General features: G+C 41.1%; 1 protein-coding gene across 1 annotated transcript; it reads left to right on the top strand.

The window, feature by feature from the left end:
• The first annotated feature begins 853 nt into the window (after nt 1-853).
• ATMIN (ATM interactor) lies at nt 854-15,679 on the top strand. The gene is made up of 4 exons (XM_075101305.1): nt 854-1,102; nt 6,450-6,575; nt 7,324-7,523; nt 8,504-15,679. Exons 1-4 carry the CDS (start codon nt 875-877, stop codon nt 10,332-10,334), a joined length of 2,385 nt encoding a protein of 794 aa, XP_074957406.1. The 5' UTR covers nt 854-874; the 3' UTR covers nt 10,335-15,679.
• The last annotated feature ends 7,736 nt before the right edge of the window (nt 15,680-23,415 follow it).

Below are 23,415 nucleotides of genomic sequence, written 5' to 3'. Positions count from 1 at the left end.
CCACCTCTCTGGGCAGCCTAGTCCAGTGCTTGACATCCCCTTCAGTGAAGAAATTTTCCCTAATATCCAATATCCTAATATCCCCTGAGGCCATTTCCTCTCATTGCTAGTAACCTGGGAGAAGAGACCAACCCCCCCCTCACTACAGCCTCCTTTCAGGTAGTTGTAGAGAGCAATAAGGTTCCCCCCTCAGCCTCCTCTTCTCCAGGCTAAACACCCTCAGCTCCCTCAGCTGCTCCCCATCAGACCTGCTCACCAGACCCTTCACAAGCTTTGTTGCCCTTCTCTGGACATGCTCCAGCACCCCTCTTGTCCTGAGGGGCCCAAAACTGAACACAGGATTTGAAGTGCGGCCTCACCAGTGTCAAGCACAGGGCACAATCCCTGCCCTGCTCCTGCTGGCCATGCTATTGCTGATACAAGCCAGGATGCCGTTGGCCACCTGGGCACTGCTGGCTCATGCCCAGCCGGCTGTCAGCCAGCACCCCCAGGGCCTTCTCCGCCGGGCACTTTCCAGCCCCTCCGCCCCAAGCCTGGAGCGTTGCCTGGGGTTGGTGTGACCCAAGGGCAGGACCCAGCACTGAGCCCTGTTGAGCCCAACACCGTTGGCCTCGGCCCATCGATCCAGCCTGTCCCGACCCCCCTGCAGAGCCTTCCCGCCCACTTGGTGCCACCTGCACTCCCTGAGGGGGCACTCGACCCCCTCCCCCAGGGCAGCAGCAGCGCGCGGGTCAGCCCTTTTCCTCAGCGCCCCGGGACGATGACGCTACGGGGCGTGGCCGGCTCACGCGCCTGCTGAATATTCAACAGCGGCGCTGACTATTGGCGGCCGCCTCCGGAAGTGGGGGAGGGGGCCCGAGCAGCTGACAGCAACATGGCGGCTGCGGCGGCCGGGCGGCGTGGTGGGGGGCTGGGGCGGCCCCCGGCGCCGTGCCCCGTGCCCGTGGGGGATCTGCCGCCCGCCGGCGAGCTGGTGCGGCCCTCGGTGATGGAGCTGTCCCAAGTGAGGACCAACATCCTCTGCACCGTGCCCGGCTGCGGCAAGGTCCTGCCCAACAGCCCGGCCCTCAACATGCACCTCAGCAAGGCCCACCCGGTGCAGGTACAGCCCCGCCCCTCGCCGCGGCCCGCGGGGCTCTGCGGTGGCGCGGCCCCTCCCTCCCTCCGCTCCGGGACGCAGCCCCCCGGGGCCCTGCCGGGGTTTGGCCGCGCCCCGCCGGGCCCCGGAGCCTGGGCCTCCCCCCGGCCCGGACCCTGGCCCCGCTTGAGGGGCTCCGCTCCTGCTGGGCGGGAAGACGAGGGCCGGGGTTGGGGGGCTGCCCGGCGTCCTGGGGGACGTCCCGGGGTGCGAGGGCAGCCTTTGGCAGCGCTGGGGATCTCTTCGTGCAGTGTAGTCACGGGGGGGTGTGTGGATGTGGGTGTGTTCCACACGGGAGTAACGCAGCGCTCCTCCTCGTCTCTTGGTTAAATCCCCCCACCTGAAAAGCCTGTTCGGGGACGCGTCAATACACGAGTGTGTATATGTACACCTGTGCACGGCCTGACCGGTCATGTGGAGAATTCCGCTAAAATTATAGAAAATAACCCATTTTGTACCACTGTTAAACATAACTACGGCAGCTAAAAGTTCTTTGGGATCCGCTTTCTGTTATTTCATTTGCTTATCGCTTATCTTTCTGCAGTAAGACATTACAGCCCCACTCGCGAGGTGCTATGCAAACACGCCGCGTCTCCTACCCGTAGCAGTTGGCAAGCCATCGTAATCCAAGCGCCGAGTGATGTTATGCTGGGGTTTTTGTTTGTTTTTTAAAAACGTCTGTGAGCCAAAAAAACCCCTACATGGATGCCATTTTGGAAACAAGCCCTCATTACCATAGTACTCCTGAGAAAACGCAGCATGTACTGGGGGGAGGAGAGCCACGGTTCAGCGAGCGTATGTTTTGAGTGTGGGCCCTTCAGAATTATATCCTTACTTTTCTCAAAAGCAGAATGCCGAGTGTGTGCGGACAAATCTTATTCCTGGAAGACTTCAAGCACAGTATTCATATCTGTATGCAGAAAATGCAGCCCCAGTGGGCAAACAATAAACATACATGTTTTATGAAACAGCTAATTACAGAATCAAGTGTGTCTTACAGATGATCATTTGTGATGGAACAAAAGGAAATAAGTCTCGAGCACGCTTGCGATCTATATCTGATTGTTTTATTTAATTTCCTAATATGCGCTAACAACTTCTGTGCATGTTACATATTATATCTTTCGTGGAGGTACAGCAGAGGTCAATTCAGGTTCAGCAGGCAGTCCGTTCAGTTGCAGGCTTGTACTCGGAGCGTATACAGCAGCCAGCGAGGACTGCAGCTAGCAGGGCATGTAACTCATGTTCAGGGTGTGACGGGTGAGGAAATGCCGCTTTCTCACCAGTTGCCTAGATAGCTGTTAGCTAGTGGTGTCTTGTAGAATTATAACATATTTCGTACACCTAATTACTAAATCTTGTGATAGCTTGGATACCTACTGAAACATGGTTGGATGCAGATTTTCAGGAACATTGGACTTATTCCATGGGGATTGTAATTGAGAGTAAAATGTTACTGAGGCTTAAGGGAGGCTAGTTTTTCTGTACTGTCTTAGATAAAATATATTTAGTATTATGCACAGCTTGAGAATGCATCTTGAATGAAAGGATAAAGATCTGAAGGTAAAATGATATAAACCTAGGTGTGTATTACTCTTTCCCCAGAAGGAGGTGGACTAATATTTTAGTATTAGGATTTCCTTTTAAGAGAGAACTGATTCCCCAGACAAAAAGAATTTAGTAGATGGCATTTGTTAGTGAAACATGAGGATTAGTAAAGAGGCAACTTCACAAATTAGATGGTAAGAAACTATTGAGGAAGGAGAGATTGTAGCAATGCTGAAGAGAAGGGAGGCTAACTTGGTTAACTGTTTTTAATAAAAGTAGCACCAGTAGGCTCTTTTGATACCAAGAACTGTGAGGTATTGTCAGTGCAGAGGAAGGACATTTACGTAGGAAAGCAAGATTATCCTGTAAAAACGGAGTCAAGTATAGTAGTACAAGGTTATGGTCTTGTGAAGTGATAACAAAAAAATTTCATCGGTCCTGGCTTGTTACAGAAATAACTGAGATGGGAAACACTTGCAAAAGCTATTTGTTCATACACATATGAGCATTTAGGGTAATGCTGCTGTGAGAAGGGCAGTACATCAGAAGGATATTCTGGCACTGCTGTAGGGTAGGAATCTGATTCAAAGAAGCTAAAATGAACCCAGACCTGTAGAAAAGGGCTACTAAGGCTGATGAATGGCAAGTGTGCCTGACAAAGGGAAATTAGAAGAATTTGGCTTGTTTGGCCTGAAAAAAGAAGATACAATGAAGTGTTGATATATAAATGTGTTTCTTCTGGCTCCTTAGCTTAATTAAGCCAATAAAAAAATGAGAAGAGGGGGTATAAACTGGCACTTAATACAGTTAGGCTTGAATTTTTTTTTTATTTCTTTGGTCTTTTGTCTGTATTATTTTATGGGGAGAAGGGGAGCACTTCTGTGTAGTTTAAAAATTAAGCTAGAGGAGTACATGTAAATGAGTGGTGTCTGTGGCTTCCTAGGGTAGCAGGTAGGCTGTAGTCAGCAGTGGACTGGAAAGGGTAGCTTACCCTTGGGGCAGGTTACCCAAATGCAAATATTACACCACCACAATAGTTTTTATAATAAGAATAAATGCACTTCTCTCTGTTATTTAGTAAAGAAATGCATGATCTGCTGCAGCAAAAGAATCTTATAAATAGTTGGCTACAGTCTACTGTAACTTATTGTTTTAAATTAATCCTTTGGGGTAAGCCTTTCTGTTGTAGGAAAGCAAGACATTCACCTTGACTAAATCAGTAGCAAGGATCGCTGTTTTCCACGTTGTTGCCCCAAGTCCTGTCCAAATGTCAGTATTCCTCGTGATATATGCATGTTGTGAGAAGTTAATTGAACAAATATCTACCAATAATTGTGCTGGGTGGCTCTTGTAGAAACATGGGAAGTAAAATCAGACACAAGGAAAGGACTTGTGGGAATGTCTGAAATGTGACTGGCCAGACTGGTTTTGAGAAGATGTGAGATGAACCATTTAGAGCCAGGAGGACTTTGAAGATGGTCAAAACAAGATTCCTGTCTGGGTACGGTTACTTACGTGTATAGAGTATCTCTCAACTTGGCACAAGAAAGTTGTTGTGATCTGTGCCTCAAAAGTCTATGTTCCAGCTGTTATAAACATTAGTAAGGTATTTTTTTTATAGCCTTTAAACACTTGGTGTTATTCTGTGCCATAATACTTAAGTACCTTTAAATAACCTGACTGTGGTTTACCTGTTAAGTGCCTGGACATATTTCCTTTATTGCCCTGTCATTTGGTGGGTTGTGACTTTAACTATAACAGGCTTTGAATAACTTTTTCCTTAGGAATAAGTAACTCCACTTGCTGCTTACTGAGCAATTTTCTATTTCATCTGCAGTGGGAGAGATCAAATGTAGTTTTGTCTTAAAGGCAAATCTTTTTTTCTCCTGAAGTCTTGAGGCTGGAATCTGGTCAGAGTGTTTCTGGGTAAACTCAGGGTTAATAAGTGTAATTGGGGGTAGCAGGGCTGGAACAACTAGATTCTTCTGCATCATGTTCCTGTTTTGGGCAGTGGCTCTAGGAAGTGCAAAAATAATCACAGTAATTATTCAGCAGAGATAAACCAGGCCTGTTCATGAATGGTTTGTCCACAGGGAAAACTGCTGTACATAAAGATGCTTAGAAGGTTAAAAAGTTATGTGAAAACTCCCTTTTTAGAGAATTATTCTAAGTTTTCTTGATGAAATGGCAGCTGATTGTTTTGGTCGAGAGGCTCTAAACTTCTTCAAGTATAGTATGTCATTAACAAAAATGAACTTGTGGCAATGTCAGCAAGTAGCCGTGTTGGTTGAGTGTGTGGAAATAACTGAAATGTTGCTTGAAGGGATTACATTTTACCCAGAGTATTTTAGATTGAGAGATGATTTGAGGAAAAATAAAATCATTGAAGCGTCCCACTCACCTCCTTCATGGTATTCCTGCAGCACAAATGAAACGAATCATTCCAAAGCAAGGCACAAGTAGCTCAGAGCACAGAGGTGTTGGGTTGTGACTAACTGTAGCTTGGTAAGAAGCGGGGTGTAAGCAGCGAACCCCTTTGTGTTCTGGCAGCTGCGGTACATACCTTCTCACTGATTCCCATGGGATGACTATTGTGCTCTGTGGATTCTTTGTTTGGCCTGACCTGTATAAACATGAAGCGGCTGGTAGTCAGGGAGTGACTGGTGTAAAACCAACATTCCGCCACTTGCTGTGCTTACTGTCACTGTTGTTACACAAAGGAAAATCAGGTGCAGAGCTCAAACAGGGCATGCTCCGGTAACTCTCCCCTGAATAAATCCTCTTGGGGATGCCATTGTGGACTACCATAACTGGCTCTGGGGACTTGGTTGGCTTCCTACTCAGTCTTGGGATGTAAGGAGACCCACAACTACTCTGAGCATCAGATTTTTAATAGTTCACTTTGAATTTTTTGCTTAGACACGCATGCCCGACGTTTCCATTGAAGCTGTTTCAGATAGGATATGTCTAGAAGGATCCATCTTGTCTGGCTTCCATGGCTGTTTCCTCAATATGAATAGGTTCTATGTGGTTGAACAATCTAGACAATCCAACTAGGGTGTCCTTTTTACATGTATTTTTGAAGTCCTCTTTGAGCAAGTTATGTTGCTTTCTTCTCTAGTGTCTCAGATGGTCACAGAGACCGATCACATGCAAAGCGCAGGTATGCCAGCCACTTTATGTTCAGAGATTCAGAATCAGCATACCGGTTGTTAGTTTTGTAGACTTCAGTGAGATTTGGTTTATGATCTGAATTAAGTGGCAGAGTGTACTTGGCACTTTTCATTTTATTACAAGTAAACTCTAAATAGTGGCAACAGAATTCCAACATCAGGGAAGTGTTGTGTTACAGTGTGTGACTAATTATAGCAGAGCTTCAAGAAGACTGAGCTACTAACAAGTAAAAACCACACTGAATTGGCAGTGTAGTGTAGTATCTGTAGTGAAAGCTTTTGGGCTCGAATAACGCAAAAGGCAGTTATAATTGGCTTGGCACAGCGAGTATCTTGGTAAAAGTAAATAGTACAGTGCTACTACTCTGTAGAGCTTGTTGTAATTTCACATGGTAATTTTGATGCTACATTTGCAAAGTAGCATCCACATAGGTGCAAAACTCCACTTGAACTTCCAAATTACTCAGGAAAGTGCCTTCAACTCAATGAGGTGTGTAAACTCAGTGAGCCAAAGTTAATGTGTATTCTGAATGTTGTCTTTAATATGCAAACCTGTAGAGTTGCCAACTTCTCAACTGGTTCTTTTTCAGGATGGAAAGCTTAATGCACCAGTAAGGAAGGGTTTGAAAACTTCACAGAAATTCTACTGCTGCCCTATTGAAGGCTGCCCTAGAGGACCAAACAGACCATTTTCCCAGTTTTCTCTTGTAAAACAGGTATTTTTATTTCCTAAAGTATTCTTTTCAAACTGATTTAGTCGTGAGTGTCTCTACTCCAGAGAGTGTGCACTTTTTTACATTCAGATATTAGCCAAGCCTCTCAGCATATATCCAGAAGTTGAAGAACTGTATGTAGAAACTCCACATGGGCATATAGTTGATCAATTTGCATGTTTGCGTATTGATATTAGAGGACTTGAACCTTTTGATGAGGCAGATGCCAGTATGTTCTGCAAAACTAGAAGACAGCCCCTCTCCACAAATTAAAAACATGGAGAAAGATCAAAGAGGGAAAAAAATTAAATGAAAAGGAAAAATTCTGGTTCTTGCCCTGAAGTTGACATATCTGACTTGAGACTATTTGTTCAGTTGTTGATCTTCAGGAGAGTGCACATTGCGATATATGCTTACTACACTCTTTGGCAAGATTCATCTCTAGATTTATTAATGTCCATAGGAAACATCCAATAGCATTAGGACACATAAATGTTTATCTGTGTTTCAGATGCACATAGTGCAAGCAGATTTGCAAACTTTAAATTCTTTCTGTTGTTTTCTTTAAGCTTGTAACTTATTCCTACTGAGACTTAAAAAAAAAAAATTGTAATTCTATTCTTCAATGCTATTTAACAACTAAAAAAACTAAAAAAAAAAAATGCAAATATTAATGTCTCCCCTGAACATGGTTTTCTTTTTTTGTTACCTTAGCTGAAGGCTAATGTTTACTTTTCATTGTGTGTTCTAGCACTTTATGAAAATGCATGCTGAAAAGAAGCACAAATGTGATAAATGTAGTAACTCCTATGGTACCGAATGGTATTTGAAGCGGCATATAGAGGTCTGTGGCAAGACTTTCCAGTGTACTTGTGGGTGCCCTTACGCCAGCAGAACAGCATTACTGTCTCATATTTACAGAACTGGCCATGAAATTCCTGCAGAACACAGGTAAAAGTGAAGCAGTTAAGTAGTGATGTTTAGATTTGTCACCAAGTCCTCTGTCTCCCATGTACTGGCTTTTTGTCTCCTTTCTGTTGATTAAATTGGAAATAGACTCACATTGTTTTAGCTGTAAAGCAGTTTGCAGATTCTTTGTTCTGTTGCTTTTAGTAGTTGCTGCTTTGTTGAAGGCAATGATGATTCTCTAATCAATAAGATCAGGTTTCCCCACATATCAAGGAGAAAGTACTGATGACACTGCACTGCATGGCATAAATGCTAGTGGTTCTTGTTGCATCTGCTTTTACAGTTCTGTGAGAGTAGAGATTGTTTGGAAGTGTTTATAGCTGGTAACTGTGGTGTGGAATGCAATTCAGTTTATTTTCTTTTATAGTCTAGTCATCTTTGCAAGTATTGGTGTGGGTTTTTTTGTTTTTGTTTTTTTTAATGCTGATATATGCATGTTTAGATTTATAGTTGTAATAAAGGGTAATCTGTTTCCTGAGGCCTAGCCTATCTGTCTTGGGTATGCAACTGCTGCAAAATTAAGTTTTGTGTGAGGGAGTGCTAATTGTATCTTCAGCTTCCATGAGACCTTTACCTGTACACTAATTTTGAGAACGCTGTCCCTTCAATGCTCAGTCTGAGTTAGCATCAAAGTAATTAATTAAACTTCAAATCAGAGTGCAGAATGATTCCCCCCCCCTTAACAATGGGGATAAACCATCTAACCTTCCACCTCCAGTTAGAAATAGGTCTCCATAAAAGCGGTAACCTTTTTTCTTTTTTAAATGGGGGAGTGAGGAATGAAATTTTACAAAACTGAAGTTCATGGAGTCTCTCTATGTTTTAGTCAGGATTAGTTTTCTTCTCATATCCAACTTCATCTGTAACTTCAGTGTATATTTTCAGTGCAGTGACTGAAAGGAATGGATAGCAGATGTTTTGTGCTTGAAAGGGGTATAAATTATTGATCTCATTTTTCACAGGGATCCTCCTAGTAAGAAAAGGAAAATGGAAAGCTCTGTACATAATCGGCAGTTGACAGAGAAAGCAAACAAAGCATTCATTAATGCACACAATAATAATCCTGGCACTCGGGAACTGGAGTCCTCTGAAGTGAAACTGGTGGCCTCTCTTGAAGGCTCCTGTAGCTCTAACTTCACGAACCAAGTGCAGCCAAAATGTACACCGAAGATGCTTTTACCGAAGCCCAAAGTGGCTTTGGTTAAGCTTCCAGTGATGCAGCTTGCTCACTTGCCTGTATATGTATCTGCAACAGACTCTTCTGTCAAACCTGCTGTGGTGGCTGTTGATAATCAAGGTTCAGTTGTAAGTACTGTTCATTTATTGCCTCAATCCATAGGAATTCTGGTTCCAGCACTGGAGGCAGAAACACTTGTGTTTAAAGACAGTATGCCTGTTTCAAAAGTGACAAATTCCAGCGATCGCGAACCAGTAAGTACTGGTGTACAAGTTGAGTGGGAAAAGGTTACATCTAACAACACAGGGCAAGAACTGGGGAATGTTTGTCACAAGAATAAAATTTCTTCAATAAATATACAGACTGACTTATCTTGCATCTCACAGAACTTTGTACCCGCTGCAACCTGGACTCCCAATTCTTCTGTATCCTCTTGCTCTCAGACAGATCTGTCATTCAGTTCACAGGTTTCGTTACCTGTCAGTGTACAAACACAGACGCTGCTGCCTGCTTCCAAACTGACTTCATCCATAGCTGCTCAGACTGATGCTTTCAGTCAGGTTTGTTATCCAACGTGTGGCATTTCTAGAGAGACTCAAACCAGTCGGACACAGGACTCTGTTGATGGAAGAGTGCAAATGGACCAGGCTGTAATGTGCAGTGACATCTTTGATGATGTTAATTCATCATATAATGTTTCTACTCACATTGAACTTCCAGAAAACAATTTAATGCCTGCAAATATAGATCAAACCTTGCTGCAAAGGAGTAATTGCAAGAGCCTGAATCAAGATATGGTGAAGTCTGAATCTCTTATCAGCTTCAATACACAGACTAATATACTTCCACCTCAAAATACGATGGATAATCAAACCCAGACAATGGACCTACTAAGTGATCTGGAAAACATATTTTCGGGAAACATGTCTGGCCAGACGCTGGATAATCGTGGCCTTTTGTCTGAGACAAGTTCTAATGCTGACACGCATCTGCCATCTGGTCCATCACAGAACACAGGAATAGACTTTGACATTGAAGAGTTCTTTTCAGCATCCAATATCCAAACTCAGACTGAAGAGAGTGAGCTTGGTACCCTGAATTCTGAGCCGGTTTTGGAGTCACTGGACATTGAAACTCAGACTGATTTCTTATTTTCAGATAGTGCCACTCAATCATACAGCTGCCGAGGAAATTCTAACTTCTTAGGTTTGGAGATGTTTGATACACAGACACAGACAGACTTGAATTTCTTTTTGGACAGTAACACCCATCTGCCTTTAGGAAGTATTTTGAAGCAGTCAAGTTTCTCCATGAGTACTGACTCATCTGATACAGAAACCCAGACAGAAGTATATCCGGCCACTAAAAACATACCTACTCAGAATATTGAAAGCAAAGTCCAGCTCAGTAGTGCTGAAACGCAGACTATGGATAGCTGCTTTGAGAATCTAGGGAGTTTATTCCTTACCAGCAATGAGACCCAGACAGCAATGGATGACTTTCTTCTGGCTGACTTAGCCTGGAATACAATGGAGTCCCAGTTCAGTTCAGTAGAAACACAGACCTGTGAAGAGCTGTGCTCCTTATTTCAGAGCTCTGACAAGCCCAGCCATTGAGTACTATGTAATATTACTGTTTCCTGTGGTGTGAAATTAAGTTATTGGGGTGGGAGAGATGGCTTGGCCAAGTTATCCACTTTGCATTATTGAATGTAGTTATCGTGAGCAGTTGGCCTGAGAGACTTCCTTTGCTGAAGGTACTCTATTGAGTACGTAACTGTACATAAACTGTGTGTGTATAAATGGGGGGAAGGGGGGGCTGTAACATGTTAATGTATATTTGAACCTTAAAAAAAAAATTATGTGGTGCCTAAGTTTTTTCCTCAAACTTCTTTACAGAGCTGATACTGCTTTCACTTAAACAGAAGAACTTTTAAAGTTGTTCCATATATATCTTTATCTGTTCCTGGCTTACATTTAGGGTTCCAATGTGCTGGACCAAAATCCTGACCTGTCTGATTCAGGTGCTTCCCTGAACTTATACAGGGAAGGATTCTGTTAGTGTAAGCTACTTCTGTTTACTTTTTTTCGTGGCTTGTATTTTAAATCTGGCATGAACAAAATAAGCTGTGTTGTCTTCTCTTACTTTATGCCTTCACAGCTCCTTCTCTTGCGTAAGTTGGTATTTTCTAAATACCTGTCCAACACGAGACAACCATAGACTCTTGAGTTGTTGAATATATTTATTATTAAAAATATGTAGAAAGCAGTACTTGTTTTACTTTTTTTCTCTCAGTGGCACTTACGACCTTTGAAGGGTAGGAAAAGAACTTGGAATGGATAATTATAGGGAAAATTAGTGTGTCTTCCTTTTAGCTAGTGTAATAAATGGGACTAACATTTTTAGAGTCTTCAGGAGGAATTTGCTTAAATTATTTCTGTCTGTAAGATGCAAATGTTACAATGTGTGTGCCTCAAAGACTGGAATAATTTGTTTTTGCTGAAATTCTCCTAGCTTTATTAAGATCTGAGTTGAGAAATGTTTCAGTGATTTATACCTCTATTACCTTAACAGAAATCGTTAGAAACGGGAAATGAAATTCTCTAAAATACTTACTTAGACTCCTGTTTTTGGACTTCTCACTTCCAAAAACAATTGGAATGTGTACAACAGAGTTGGGAGATCAGCTCACAGAAGCCATTTCAGAACAGCTGTATCTTGCTTTTGCACATTGATCTGCAGCCCTCCGTTCCTGCAGCTTTTACAGAGCTTTTCTGAGTATAATCAAATTCAAACAAACTGATTTCTCAGAGAAGAAACATGTGACCTCTTTGTATTTTTTTTAATGTCCATCTTGCCCCTCATACCATTGTTTGCAGTATTTTTCATTTGCATGAGGAAAAAAAGAAAAGCCGTTTGTGAATGTGTGTTGGAATTCAGCCTTAACCAAGTTTATCTCTTACTATAATACCTGCAAAACGTAGGCCTCTGGTTTTGTCACAGGCAGGTTTTAATTTCTGTTACCTTAAATGAAACGAGAAACCTCTTAATGTCAAGTTCCTGGGCCTGTTACAGACTTTAGACTTCACTCCTCCATTGTGAGAGGAGAGGTATTGGCTGCGTATTTACTAGGCATCCCATCAGTAAATACATGTCCAAGCCTTAGTTTCTGAAGACTTGCTGTGCTTTGTGCTTCATATCTTCCACTCCAGGATGTGGGCGTTAGGTTACTCATCCATTGCTGCTAGCTTGTTTTGTTGAAAATGAGCAATACCCTTTTTTTTTTTTTGGTCTCCTCCTACCACTCTTTAAATTGCTACAGTTAACACACTAACATAGTAAGCATCTCTACTTTTATGGGAATAATCTCTTTAGATTAACCCCAAAATTCCTGTTTTCCTCCTGAAATCACAGCTGTGTTGCCTGTTTAATTTTTCAACATTTCTAGGTGTGAGTTCAGACACTTACAGTCTTTGGCTGAAGAAACTGCAGGAAATATTCTTGCAGTTCTCCCCAGGAGTACAGTAATTCTGCTTTGGGGAGTCCCCCCCAAGTTTCACAATGCCTAGAGTTCTGATCTTAAAGGTGGGATATATTAAAAAAAGGAAGGCATAATTTGTAATTCTGTTTCTGAAGATATGACTGGTCCATATTTACCTGCCTACTTTGAAATTGGGAAATAAGATAAATGGCAAAATTAGGTCAATTTCTTCTATTGCAGTATTTTTCTAGTACTGTTGCATCTTCAGCTTTTAAAGTGTTTTTCCTTTTCCTTTCTTCCTCCGTCTGGAATAGCAGAGAACATTTCTTCATACAGAGGCTTCTGTGTTTCCCATGTGCAATTTGTCTGTACTGGTGCATGAAAGAGAAGCAGTTACTAGAAATGTGGTTGGGGAAAACTGCATTTTCCATGGCTGTAGAAGGCAGGAGTGAGAAGCTGTTCATTACCTCTGAATTTAGAAAGTTGGCCTTTTCTCTGCAAGAGAAGGAATCTTAGGTGATGAGGAGCAGAATTACAGAGGGCTTCGAATTGTAGCCGTCTGAGAGACTAGCTAGCATTTAAAGAGCTTTGAAACTAATTTACAAGTTAGAATGAGAATTGCCACATTCTCATGGTGTAAGCCAAAGCTCTTAACATCAGTGACTATGAGAAAAACCCTAAGGTTTGTGTGGACACAATCTTACAATGTAATTGTTACTCATTTATTGTACTTTGTAATTAAAAGTATTTATGAGCTTTGTGTGTTTTATTAGAACATGCAAATACCATTCCCTTCCCTCATCCTATGGGTTTAAAATCGTTTGAACTTTAATTGGGTGAACACAGTACTACAACGTGAAATCATTTACTGAAAGTGCAGTATTAAGAAATCCTGTGTTGCTGGCATATGTCACTCAGTTTGGATTCATTAAGTATTGCTGTGAAAAGATGAAGCCTGCAACCAGACTTCATGGTTTGCTGAATCCCACAGTAAACCTAATGAAACCTGATCTGAAATGCTGTTGCTGAATACTACAAATTCTCCAGAGTTGAACAAGTTCTTTAAAAAGGCTAGTTTTCTATTTTGGCCATTGATTTAAAAATGAACTTCAGTCAGGCTATTTCTTGGTAGTACTAAAAAGATACTGATCTCCCTTTTTCTGCAGTTTGTCTCTGATTTGATTTTCATGGCACTGTCTTTATTGTGAGCATTGGTCAGCAGTGACTTACTAATTCTCTTTTGTATCCTCTGCTGCCAGTTGAACTGTGTAATGCTACGCTAAAACTGAGTTAGTAGGTTTGTAGTTTCACTTGAGATTTTCTTTAGTGTATAAGAAATCAAACAAATGAAACATAGCAAATTTGGGACACAGGTTCTATGAGAACATAAGCACAGAACAGCTGAAAAATGAGAGGTCTGTCTTGTTGCCTCCTATGTTTGTCACAATGCTAAAAGTTTGTATGACAGTAGATGTATGTTCCTCTCCTTTTGGCTGTATTTGCATCTGTTTCCACTAATACCTTGTAAATACTCCTTTCTGCTTTGGGTAGGGAGGGAACCCTCCCCCAACTCTTCATGTCAGCCTAGAGAAATTGGTAGTTTAAAGTCAGAGTTTACTAACACTCTGTATTCTTAGCTATGCAAAGCTGCTTGTGTGTAGAAATTTTTTACTTCCAAAGGATATGAAATCTTAGACCTCATGTAGTTTTGAACAATTCAATCAGTGTCTGTAACGGATGTAACTAACGCTCCTTACAAATTTTTATTCCAAGGCATACATGCAGTCGTGTTTTCTGTTGCAAACAAAAGGCTGAATTTCCCTGTTAGTCAGATGTACCTTGGCTGTGAGAGGCAACAGAACAAGGAAAGATGACTGCCTTCCGCTGTTCTAAATCCTTATCCTGCCAACACACGCTCACATGCTTAGTCAGATCTGAATCGATTTTTTTGTGAGGCTGGGTAGAGATGTAAGTGCTGGCAGGATTGGGATCTCAGGGTGTTAGGGGTTTTTAATTGCCTTGCAAATACAGGGAAAGTCAATCGGACTAACACATACTGAATTGACATAGGGTGCTCCACTCGCAAAAGAATGTTCTGAGTTACTGAAGTGACAACTCGGAGGTGAACCAAATGTACTTGCCTTTATCATTAAGGTTGTACAACTTCCTTTGCTTTAAGCTATTTCTGATGTGTTGGGTTTTTTTAAACATGATCTTAATGTACAATTCACTGTTCCAAATAGATTCACACCAAAATGTTGTTAATGTTCTGGCCCTTGCAAGCTTTTTCAGTCATGTTTGGTTTAAGGTGCTGCTTTGCTTGTGTTCCTGGTAGAACGGGCCTCCTGTAACAGACTTCCGTTAATAACTTTACATGAACACTATGAGGATATCGGTAGCAAGCTTTGATGCATGGTGCAAATGTGCATCTTCTGGGGTTTGTTTTGTTTTGTTTTTTAACAGTTGATGTGAATTTAAATGCGTGCTAGAACGATTTGCTGCTTAAAGCACGATGAATTTTCTTGTTTAAAATGCCATTGCTATGCAATGAACAGAACCAAGGAACTACATTGTTCAGCTCTGCGTTGCCTTGCACTCAGGTTGAGGGTATGTTTGTATTCGTGCACGTGACGCTTCTGCTTCACTGAAAATGTAACCAGACAGCCTGAAACAGTGGAAACTCCTGAAGGAACCGCTGAGTTAAATAACAGAAGTCCTTTATGTCTGATTCTTTTTCATATATTGGCTTTACAGCAGTATATTCAACTTAAATAGCGATGGAATATAATAGATGACTTGCGATGATGTAAACTGTGCGTTTCACAACTAATGCTTTACATGCATGCGTCAAGCACTTGCATGCAGAGCTAGATTGACAGTACTTCTGTCTACAGGTATTTGCGAGTGCATCTATGATAAAGCTGGATATAAAAGATAGCCATATTTTTTTCAGCTTACAGAATTCAAAATCTGGTTATGATCTAAGTTAAACTTGTAATTATTTGGAAAGAATGAGTAATAAAATCTCATGGGTGAGTCCTTCCCAAAGCATGTGTGAGTTCATCTCAATGAGGCTGAGAAATGTCCATAAAATGTTTTTCTTCTCATCGCTGGTGAGATTTTGATCTAGTGGACAAATTTAGTTTTCAAAGGGTGTCCATGTTTAATTTTTGTTGTTTAAGCCAGTAAACTTGCAATGAGCAGACAAAAGCAAGCATTCATTTTAGACCTATTTTACAAGTGACAATCCCAAAGAAGGAATGTTGTCCTAGTAATTGTGAAACTTCTGAGTATATTAATGCATGCAGAGAAAACCTTGTGCCAAAATACTGTTTCATATTTCCCTCTGTTGGAAACTGAAGTGTTACACAAAGCTACTAGTAAGTTATTCACAAGTATTGAAACATTTTGTTCACAAATGAAGCACTTATTTAGTCCTGTAAATTATACATATTTTGGAATAAAGTTAACTTCAATCCGTTTTTGCCTTCTGTTTTAATGACTCTGATCTGCCTACAGAGGCATGGGTGGGTCAGGGCCTATTGGCAGGGACCACCCATTGCTCCTTAACCTCCTCCCTTCTGAAAGCTAGGTGTCTTTTGAATTGACAGAGAACTTGTAAATTAAAACTCTTAGAGTGTCAGTCCTTGATCTCCACAGGCGGCGGAAGTTTTCCTGTGTAGTCCTACTTCTCAGTGAATCCTAGGAAGATCCTGAATCAGAATGTCAAGATGCTACGTTTCATAAACCTGAAACAAATCCATTTGAGAGGTTCTCTGCTGTAAGTGAACCTATGCATAGACCTCTGTGCGGAATCTAGTGCACGCCGGCAGGCCTGGATTCTTGTGAGCAGCAGCATCCAGCTGGCTGCACTAGTGGTCTTCCATCTCAAACCTCTCGCCGGCGCGTGCAAATTTTGATCTTTAATTCCCTTCTATGCACGATGGAATACCTCTGCAGTTTCAGCTCACTGACAGATGCCTTTCTTTTAGAACAGACTCTTGGGACAGAAGGATTACTTCACATTCTTCCTCTACCTTACCACCCACCCCTCCTGTAATGCCCAAGATCTCTAGAGCCAAGAGTATTATCAAGTAGAAATTCAACTGCATTATCATTAGTTTTCAAAATATCCTATTAGAAAATCACAGTCCTCTCTGACAGCTTATACTATTTTGCAATATATTTTATATAACTGAGGAAATAATTTCGCCGCTATGAATATTTAAAAAAAAAAAAGCCAGAGTAGGTTGGAGTATGGGTCATACTTTGTCCCTTTTCCTCTTGTACAGTTCCCGTGCTTAGTCATGATCCCACCATTTTCTGCTAGTTGGAGGTATAAAATGCTGGTTGCTGTTGCCTGTATATCTTGTCAGTAGAATTCAGAGCAGGTGAACAAGCAGATGCTTCCTGGCTGAAAGTTCATCTGTACTACAACATCAGCCACAGTCATGAATGATGCGTTCCCTGACGTATAGCAGGCTGCTGTCTGCAGTCCTGTCATGCTCTGAGGTAAGTATTTGCACAAGGCAGTGTTCGGCCCTAGTAGTACCAAAAGATGGAATGTATTTCAAGAGGGGAGTATATCCTAGGTATCTAGAAACTAAATTCCTGTTCAGAGCATTTAAAATTATGAGAGTCAAATATATAAGATGCTGATTATCCTTTAGGAATGATAGCCCTATCCCTGCTGTAGGAATGGTTCTCCTTAGTTTAGGCCGCGTTATTACAGGTTTTTCATTATTCAGAACAGATTTGGCCCATGAACAAAAGTCAGATACTTCAACAGCCTGATCCTCATGAAACTTTCGCAAATGGTATACTCTGAAAGGCAGGACAAGCTTTAAGTCTTGATTGAGAGGAAGATAATGGCTGTTTAGAGATCAGGGAAGCCTCATCTATTTTTTAACTATTTTCTTGTTTGCTGTTGCTGAGAATTGACTTATTTCTGGTGCTGGCAGTGAAAGCAGCCCTGACTGGTTTGTTTAGTTCCTGAATTTTCTTCACTTAAAGAAACTGCATGCTGGCAAGCTGATTGCTTTCTGTCAAAACAATGGAATTAGAGGCAGATTTTCTTTCTGGCTCCAGGATTTGACAGTGCGTTCTCTGGAACCAGTCCTTTGGAAGTTTGAACCTAAAATAAAAGGGGAAAAATGTTGATTTAACTTTCAGGTGTTCCATCATTGTATTTTTATGTTGTTGTCAGCAATTCTCTTTTCGCTTGTTTTGTTTTGGCACCTTGAATACAGGAAGCACTTCTAGCTAATCAAGCCCTTAAGTTTATTTCTTTTCCTTGAACAGGAATGACTTTATTCTTGTGAGAATTTACACGTAAGCAAGAAGCTGCTGTTTCCTGTGCTAGAAGAACCCAGTGTATTCAAGGGCAGGTAATTTGATTAAGCTTATGATGGCCTAAGTGCTGTGTATTTGTTTCTTTATCTTTGAGGCCTTTAGTTAGCAGCTTTTCTGGTCTTCTGCTACAGGTCTTGTAGCAATGATCTGTGAGCGTGGTTCTTAGAAACATTATCTTTAATCAGGCTGTAGTAAAACCTCTGTCTAATCTGTCTGATTTGAAAGTTTCAAAAACCACAGCAAAAATCTTATCTGGCATGAAACGCTGGAAAACAGGGAAATAAAGTTTATAGCTTTCCCTGCAACTTTAAACCTTTTTTTCCTGTAGTCCTAAAGAATTTACTACCTGTCTGCAACGGCTGCAACTTACAATTACTAGAACAAACATGTTTGGCTTTGCCTACTGTTGACTGATAATGCAGTTCATTTTACAGTTTTCTCACTGAAGCAGCCACGTTTTCGGTTGTCTGAGTGGGAGAGACCATCTTCTCTCCTAGATGATGGAAAATGTTACTAGTTTCACAGATACGTATATCTTTGAATTTTATGTTTAGTGGAAAACGGGACTGAAACAAGTATGTGGATTTATTTATCTTGGGGGTTGCGAAGGATGCTTCTTTTGTAGAGCTTGCATTTTATATCCAAATATGAAGCACAGGATTAGAAAAGATACTACCAATGGGGGGAAGGGTTCAAAGAAGGGAAGAAAATGGTATATCAGAGGGTGTCTCTGTTCTGTCAGAATGATACTGCGCTTGTAACTGCAGCACCATAACTGAACAGCAGTTTGGACAAGTTACTATGACAAAAAAGTTATGTTTCCTCAAAGTTAACAACCAAAGTAGAGGTTGATTCCAGATAGTCGTTGGTTGAGCTTTTCAGATGTCCAGAGTATTCAAAGAGATAAAAGATGTCTATTCATCATAGTATCAGCTATAATGACCTATTTTTTAATAGATATTTATAATTTTTAGAAGGTTCTTTATAACTTTTCCTCATGACTTGCAACAAAATACCAAACAGGTACAAAAAATTACTGCCATTTCAGATTGAAATGTGTAACTTTTGCTCTTCAGGAAGAGTGAAGGAATGCAGATGACCGTAATCCTGTCGGCAGCCTTGTGCTGTTTCTGGCACAGGTGCTTATTTTGTTCGCCGTTCAGCAGGTGGCACTCCTCGCTCCAGTACAGAGGCACTGCCGCTTGAAAAATGAATTTTGCTGCCGGAAAAGTGTTGGCCCTGTTCTAACCTCCAGTGCGACAACTCTCGTGCTCTGCACCTCAAGCCGATGTGCCGCTCTAAAAAATATGCTTCGTAAAAGAATCGTAACATACTTTCTATACAAATTAGTGTTCTAAAAGATTTCCAGATTTCCCTAAGCAATTCCCATGGAAATTTGTATTAGGAGACAAAGCAAACTGCTTGGAGCTCTTATTTAACACTAGCACTCAGCTCCTGCATTCTCTAGAGGTCGTTTCACATGAGTATCGGGTGAAAAGACAAAGCTGTGTCATCTTTCCTTTTTTTTTTTAGGGAATAAACATAATTATTTAGATACATAGACTACATACCACCTGTTTTACTGAAACTGTGCCTCTAGAAGGTGATTATTCTTTAGCTCTGATGTTGAGATACCTGAAAATGAACACAATTAACAAATTGATGCCAGAAAACTACTGAAAACTACATTTATGCACATTTATTAGTAAAGAAATAAATCTAAAAAGACATTGAATTCCTCCGTCTGTTGTAAAGTGGAAACCATAGGCTATTGGGAGCCTTGCACTGGTATTATCTTTCTCCATTCTGAATTTTTATCAAAGCATCAAGAGAGAGGAAGGGTAAGTTGCAATGAATCTCCATCCTGAATGATGGATTGAATTGCAGTCACCTATGTATCCATGGAAAGGCTCCTGGTTTAGTTTGGTTTTTGTTTAACACAAAAGCAAAAGAGAACTTGATCTGAAAGTCCCTCATTTAGTATGAGATGAAACAAGAATAAGTGAATACCAGAATGCACAGAATATGTGTTAAACAAGCAAAGAACACATTAACAGGATTTTAAAACTGCATCTTCTTGCAAGGAGTAAGAAAAAAATAATTGTAAATCCCACCACTGTCTGCTTTCCAGGTCAGTTCCATTTCTTTTAGGTGCCAAATTAGCAAAGAATGCATGCAAATGTTTGTCTGTGAACCTCAATAGGATTTTGTGCACTGTTTAAATTAAGAATATTATTAAATGCCTTGTGGAGTAGGCATGGATTTAAGAATGTTCCTAAAGTTAGGGATTGAGTCAGTGCTCAGCAGCATCAAATACCTAATTACCGTGCCAGGCTACAGTAGTCATCCAGAGTGAATCTAACTGAAGAGGTCGCACCTCATCCCCAGAATAAGCTATTTAAGGCTCTAATGAATCTGTCTTATAGACAGGAAGAAACTTAACCTACGTGAAAGTAATTGGCATTCATCAGCTTAGAATACTATTAATAGCATCTGCAAAAACTACAAATACCCACATTGCTCACAAGGAAATTTTATTTTTTTTCTCACAGTCTAACAAGCTTTAGAAAAATACATGAAATTACAATATAGGAATGTTCGGTCAGGCTAGATGGCACTGCAGCTCCTGCAACGTGGCTGACTGTTAAGGAAGGGAGTCCAGAAAGCAGTGGAACCTCCTGCATTTTTTATTAATTTCTTTCCTTGACCTCAGCATACCTGTTCCTGACGTTATCAGTTGAAGAGCCCTGGATGTCATTATGCTTTATATATTGGTTTTGGTTTGTATGTGGAACCTGCACACAGGCATGACAACTGCGCTTTTAAAAAGCAATAGGATTAGGAACAGTTGCAATACTTTTGTCTGGTGTAATAGCCCAGTGCCAATATAACTGCTCAGGATCTTCTTGCGGGAGCGAGACCTTTGTATGGCTTGAGATAAATGGTGATTCATTAATTTCTACTTTTTGTCCCCTCGCTTTATCATTCACGACATCAGCTCCTTTTTCCACCCTTCTGCTATGTTGCTCTAGCATCGTGACTACAGGAAGCAATGTCAGCTGAAGTACCATTCTGAAAGAGAATGGCTTTTGTATTCTTCCAAGAAGGGTCTGAAGTATTTTTGGGAGTGGCATCTTTCACAGGTGGAAGTATTTTTGAAGACTTAAAGGCAAAGATTCAGAGCCATTTGGATCAAGCACGTCAAAGATGTGAATGTCTTTATGCCTTACAGCTTCTGGAGTTTTCACATCTTCCAGGTTCCACATACAGTGTTCTCTTTATTGGTGGGTTCTTAATTTCACCGTGGAATGTCTGAACAGGGTAACTTGTTATGTATTTCCATTTTAATGCCATATATTGTACGATAACAGAGTTACTAGAATGGGTTGAAATATCTGCCTTTTTTGAAGCTGTATCAGCTATGGCATCTATGCTTAACTCGCCTTCTGATTTTGATTGCTGTCTTGTGGTTTTGGCTTCTTGACCCATACTGTTGTCAATAGGTTGCAACATATCTAAGCAAAACTGGCAATTGTTGGAAGTTGCATTTGCCTTGCATTTCTTGGCTTGTTTTTGCAGCTGGAAGTGGTCAAGTGGTGGGTCAGTTTTACCCCAGCCTTGCACCTGACAGGAGAGAAACATGTTAAATCTAAGACAAGCCAGAGCATTGTAAGAAGAAAAATGTAAAATTAGTCTTTGCTGGTGTAACTGAACACTCCTGCTATTTGCGTTTTCTTCTGAGTGCAAAATAACAAGTAACTGTAATTCCTCACGGGTCCTATTTTGTCATGTTGCATGGAGAAAGACCTCCTGAACCGAAAGAAGGACCAGAGGCCTTGCGTAGTCCCTCCCCAGGGGTTTTCGGTTTTATCCTGAGAGAGACCAGATTAATCTGACCTCTGATGTCAGAGGCCATTTGTGACAGGCAAACCCTCCTCCCTCCATCAGAGCCTTGGAGGATACTTTTCTTCCCATCTTTTCTTCACTGTGGGTGTAAGAGTGACTACAATGATAATCCCCAAATCTCAATGAAATGTGCCGCTCCCACCAGCCACCTGAGGGGAAATGGCAGGGCTCCTGTGGGAGAATGGTGGGGTTCCTCCCTCAGGCCTGTTCGTGAGGGGAAAACGCTGTGTAGGCCTTGGGAGAGCTGCCCCAGCGGTGGGGACTGTGGGGGAGCTCCTGAGGTACCTCCCCACCTTGAATTATCCTGTGGACCCTGGGATTTGTGTGGGTATGGCAGGGCCCCACGGCTGGCTGCACACTGGGAGATAGCAGGTGGCAAAGGACCCTGAAGCTTAATGACAGGCTGGCGTCTGGGAACCTCCGGCCAAGAGTGGCAGGTGGGAGAGATGGCAGAACCCGGTAGCTTGGTGGGCAAAACCAAGGAGAGTGCTGACAGGGGCAATGGGAGAAGGATAGAGCCTATACAGAGGTCTGAAAACATGAATGGGAAGAGAGTAGTGCTTTTGAGAAAACGGGACGTGTAAGGACCAAATAGGAAGAAAAGGAAAGAAAAGCTGTGAGAAAGCTTAAGAAAACAAATTAAAAAATGAGGAGACAAACTCATCTTACAATATAAGGAATCCAAATAATCTCTTGCAATGAACCACTGCCTGACCCATGGATCTTTAAGTATGAAAAAATATAAAAATGTAAATCAAGCATACAATGAGCATATTCTTATGTCTAAAATCATTAACTAGCACTAATGAGACTATTTGCAGTTGCTAGAAGGTCCTGTGGTTATTTTATACTGTAGATGGCATGAAGACTGAGTCATAAGCACTTTACCAGAATATGGGATATGGGGACATCCTGAAGTGCATTTATTCAGATATTTGCATGAAAATCTATGTTAAAAGTCCTAGAACTGAAAGAATCCTTGTCCTGCTAGCTGTTACTTAATTCTTGTTAAAAACATCCAATCCTTTTAAAAACAGCACAACTATTTCTATAAGAAAATAGTTCAATAGCTCTTTATCATCTTTTCCACAAAATGAGATAGATCTGTTTCGTGGTTTTGTTGTTTTCCACTGTTGTCTTAATTGGGGCTTTTTTAAGCTTACATTCTCTCCAGAAGTCTTAAGCCAACTGCTTGATGTCAACAGAGATGGCTGATGCTTAACTAATAAAATTGTGTGTGAGCTTCATCATATAGTAAGGCAGATTCACAAGGTCATGCACTGACGTAAGCTCTTACAATTCTATTTTCATGTTAATATTGTATCTTCATTTGGATACCTATATTTAAAAAAAAGGCAAACCAAACCAAACCAAAAAACCCAACCAAAACAAAACCCCACAAACCAAAAGGCAACCACAAAGCAACCTTTCTATGTGTCACATCTCTGTTTAGCAAAATTATTCACTGATCTTTGACATCAAATGTCATTGATACAACTGCGTGAATCACACAACTTGGATCTTAATAGACAAAGCCTGCATGTCCTGGTTAGGTGAAGATAATATTTGGTACAGAAGATCGATACCATTGTTCTTTAACAGAATGCTTCATTTTTATATATATATACTTAAGGCATATTACCTAATTCTGCTCTGGCACTTCTCTGAGATGTGACTAAAACATTTTCTTGGGGAAATAAATAAAGTCTGAGTTAATCATTGATGTGAAATGATGTGGGAAGGTATTTTTAAAGTATATGCATGCAGAACAAGTGTACCATGCAAGGCTTACAAACTGTCAGTGTAAATACCATTGTCAGATTCACATAGTCATATATGATTAGTACGCTCTCGAGTGATGTTCTAATGTAACACCTACATAGTTCATCAGCCTCAGAAGAGCTGCACCGATACAAATGAGAGGAAGCTGACCTTTCCAATTCAGACACCAAGTCACA

The sequence above is a fragment of the Phalacrocorax aristotelis genome, chromosome 8 (assembly GCF_949628215.1).
Source record: "Phalacrocorax aristotelis chromosome 8, bGulAri2.1, whole genome shotgun sequence".
Classification (NCBI taxonomy): domain Eukaryota; kingdom Metazoa; phylum Chordata; class Aves; order Suliformes; family Phalacrocoracidae; genus Phalacrocorax; species Phalacrocorax aristotelis.
Note: the sequence above shows the minus strand (reverse complement) of the source record. Positions and strands in the feature narration are given on the sequence as shown.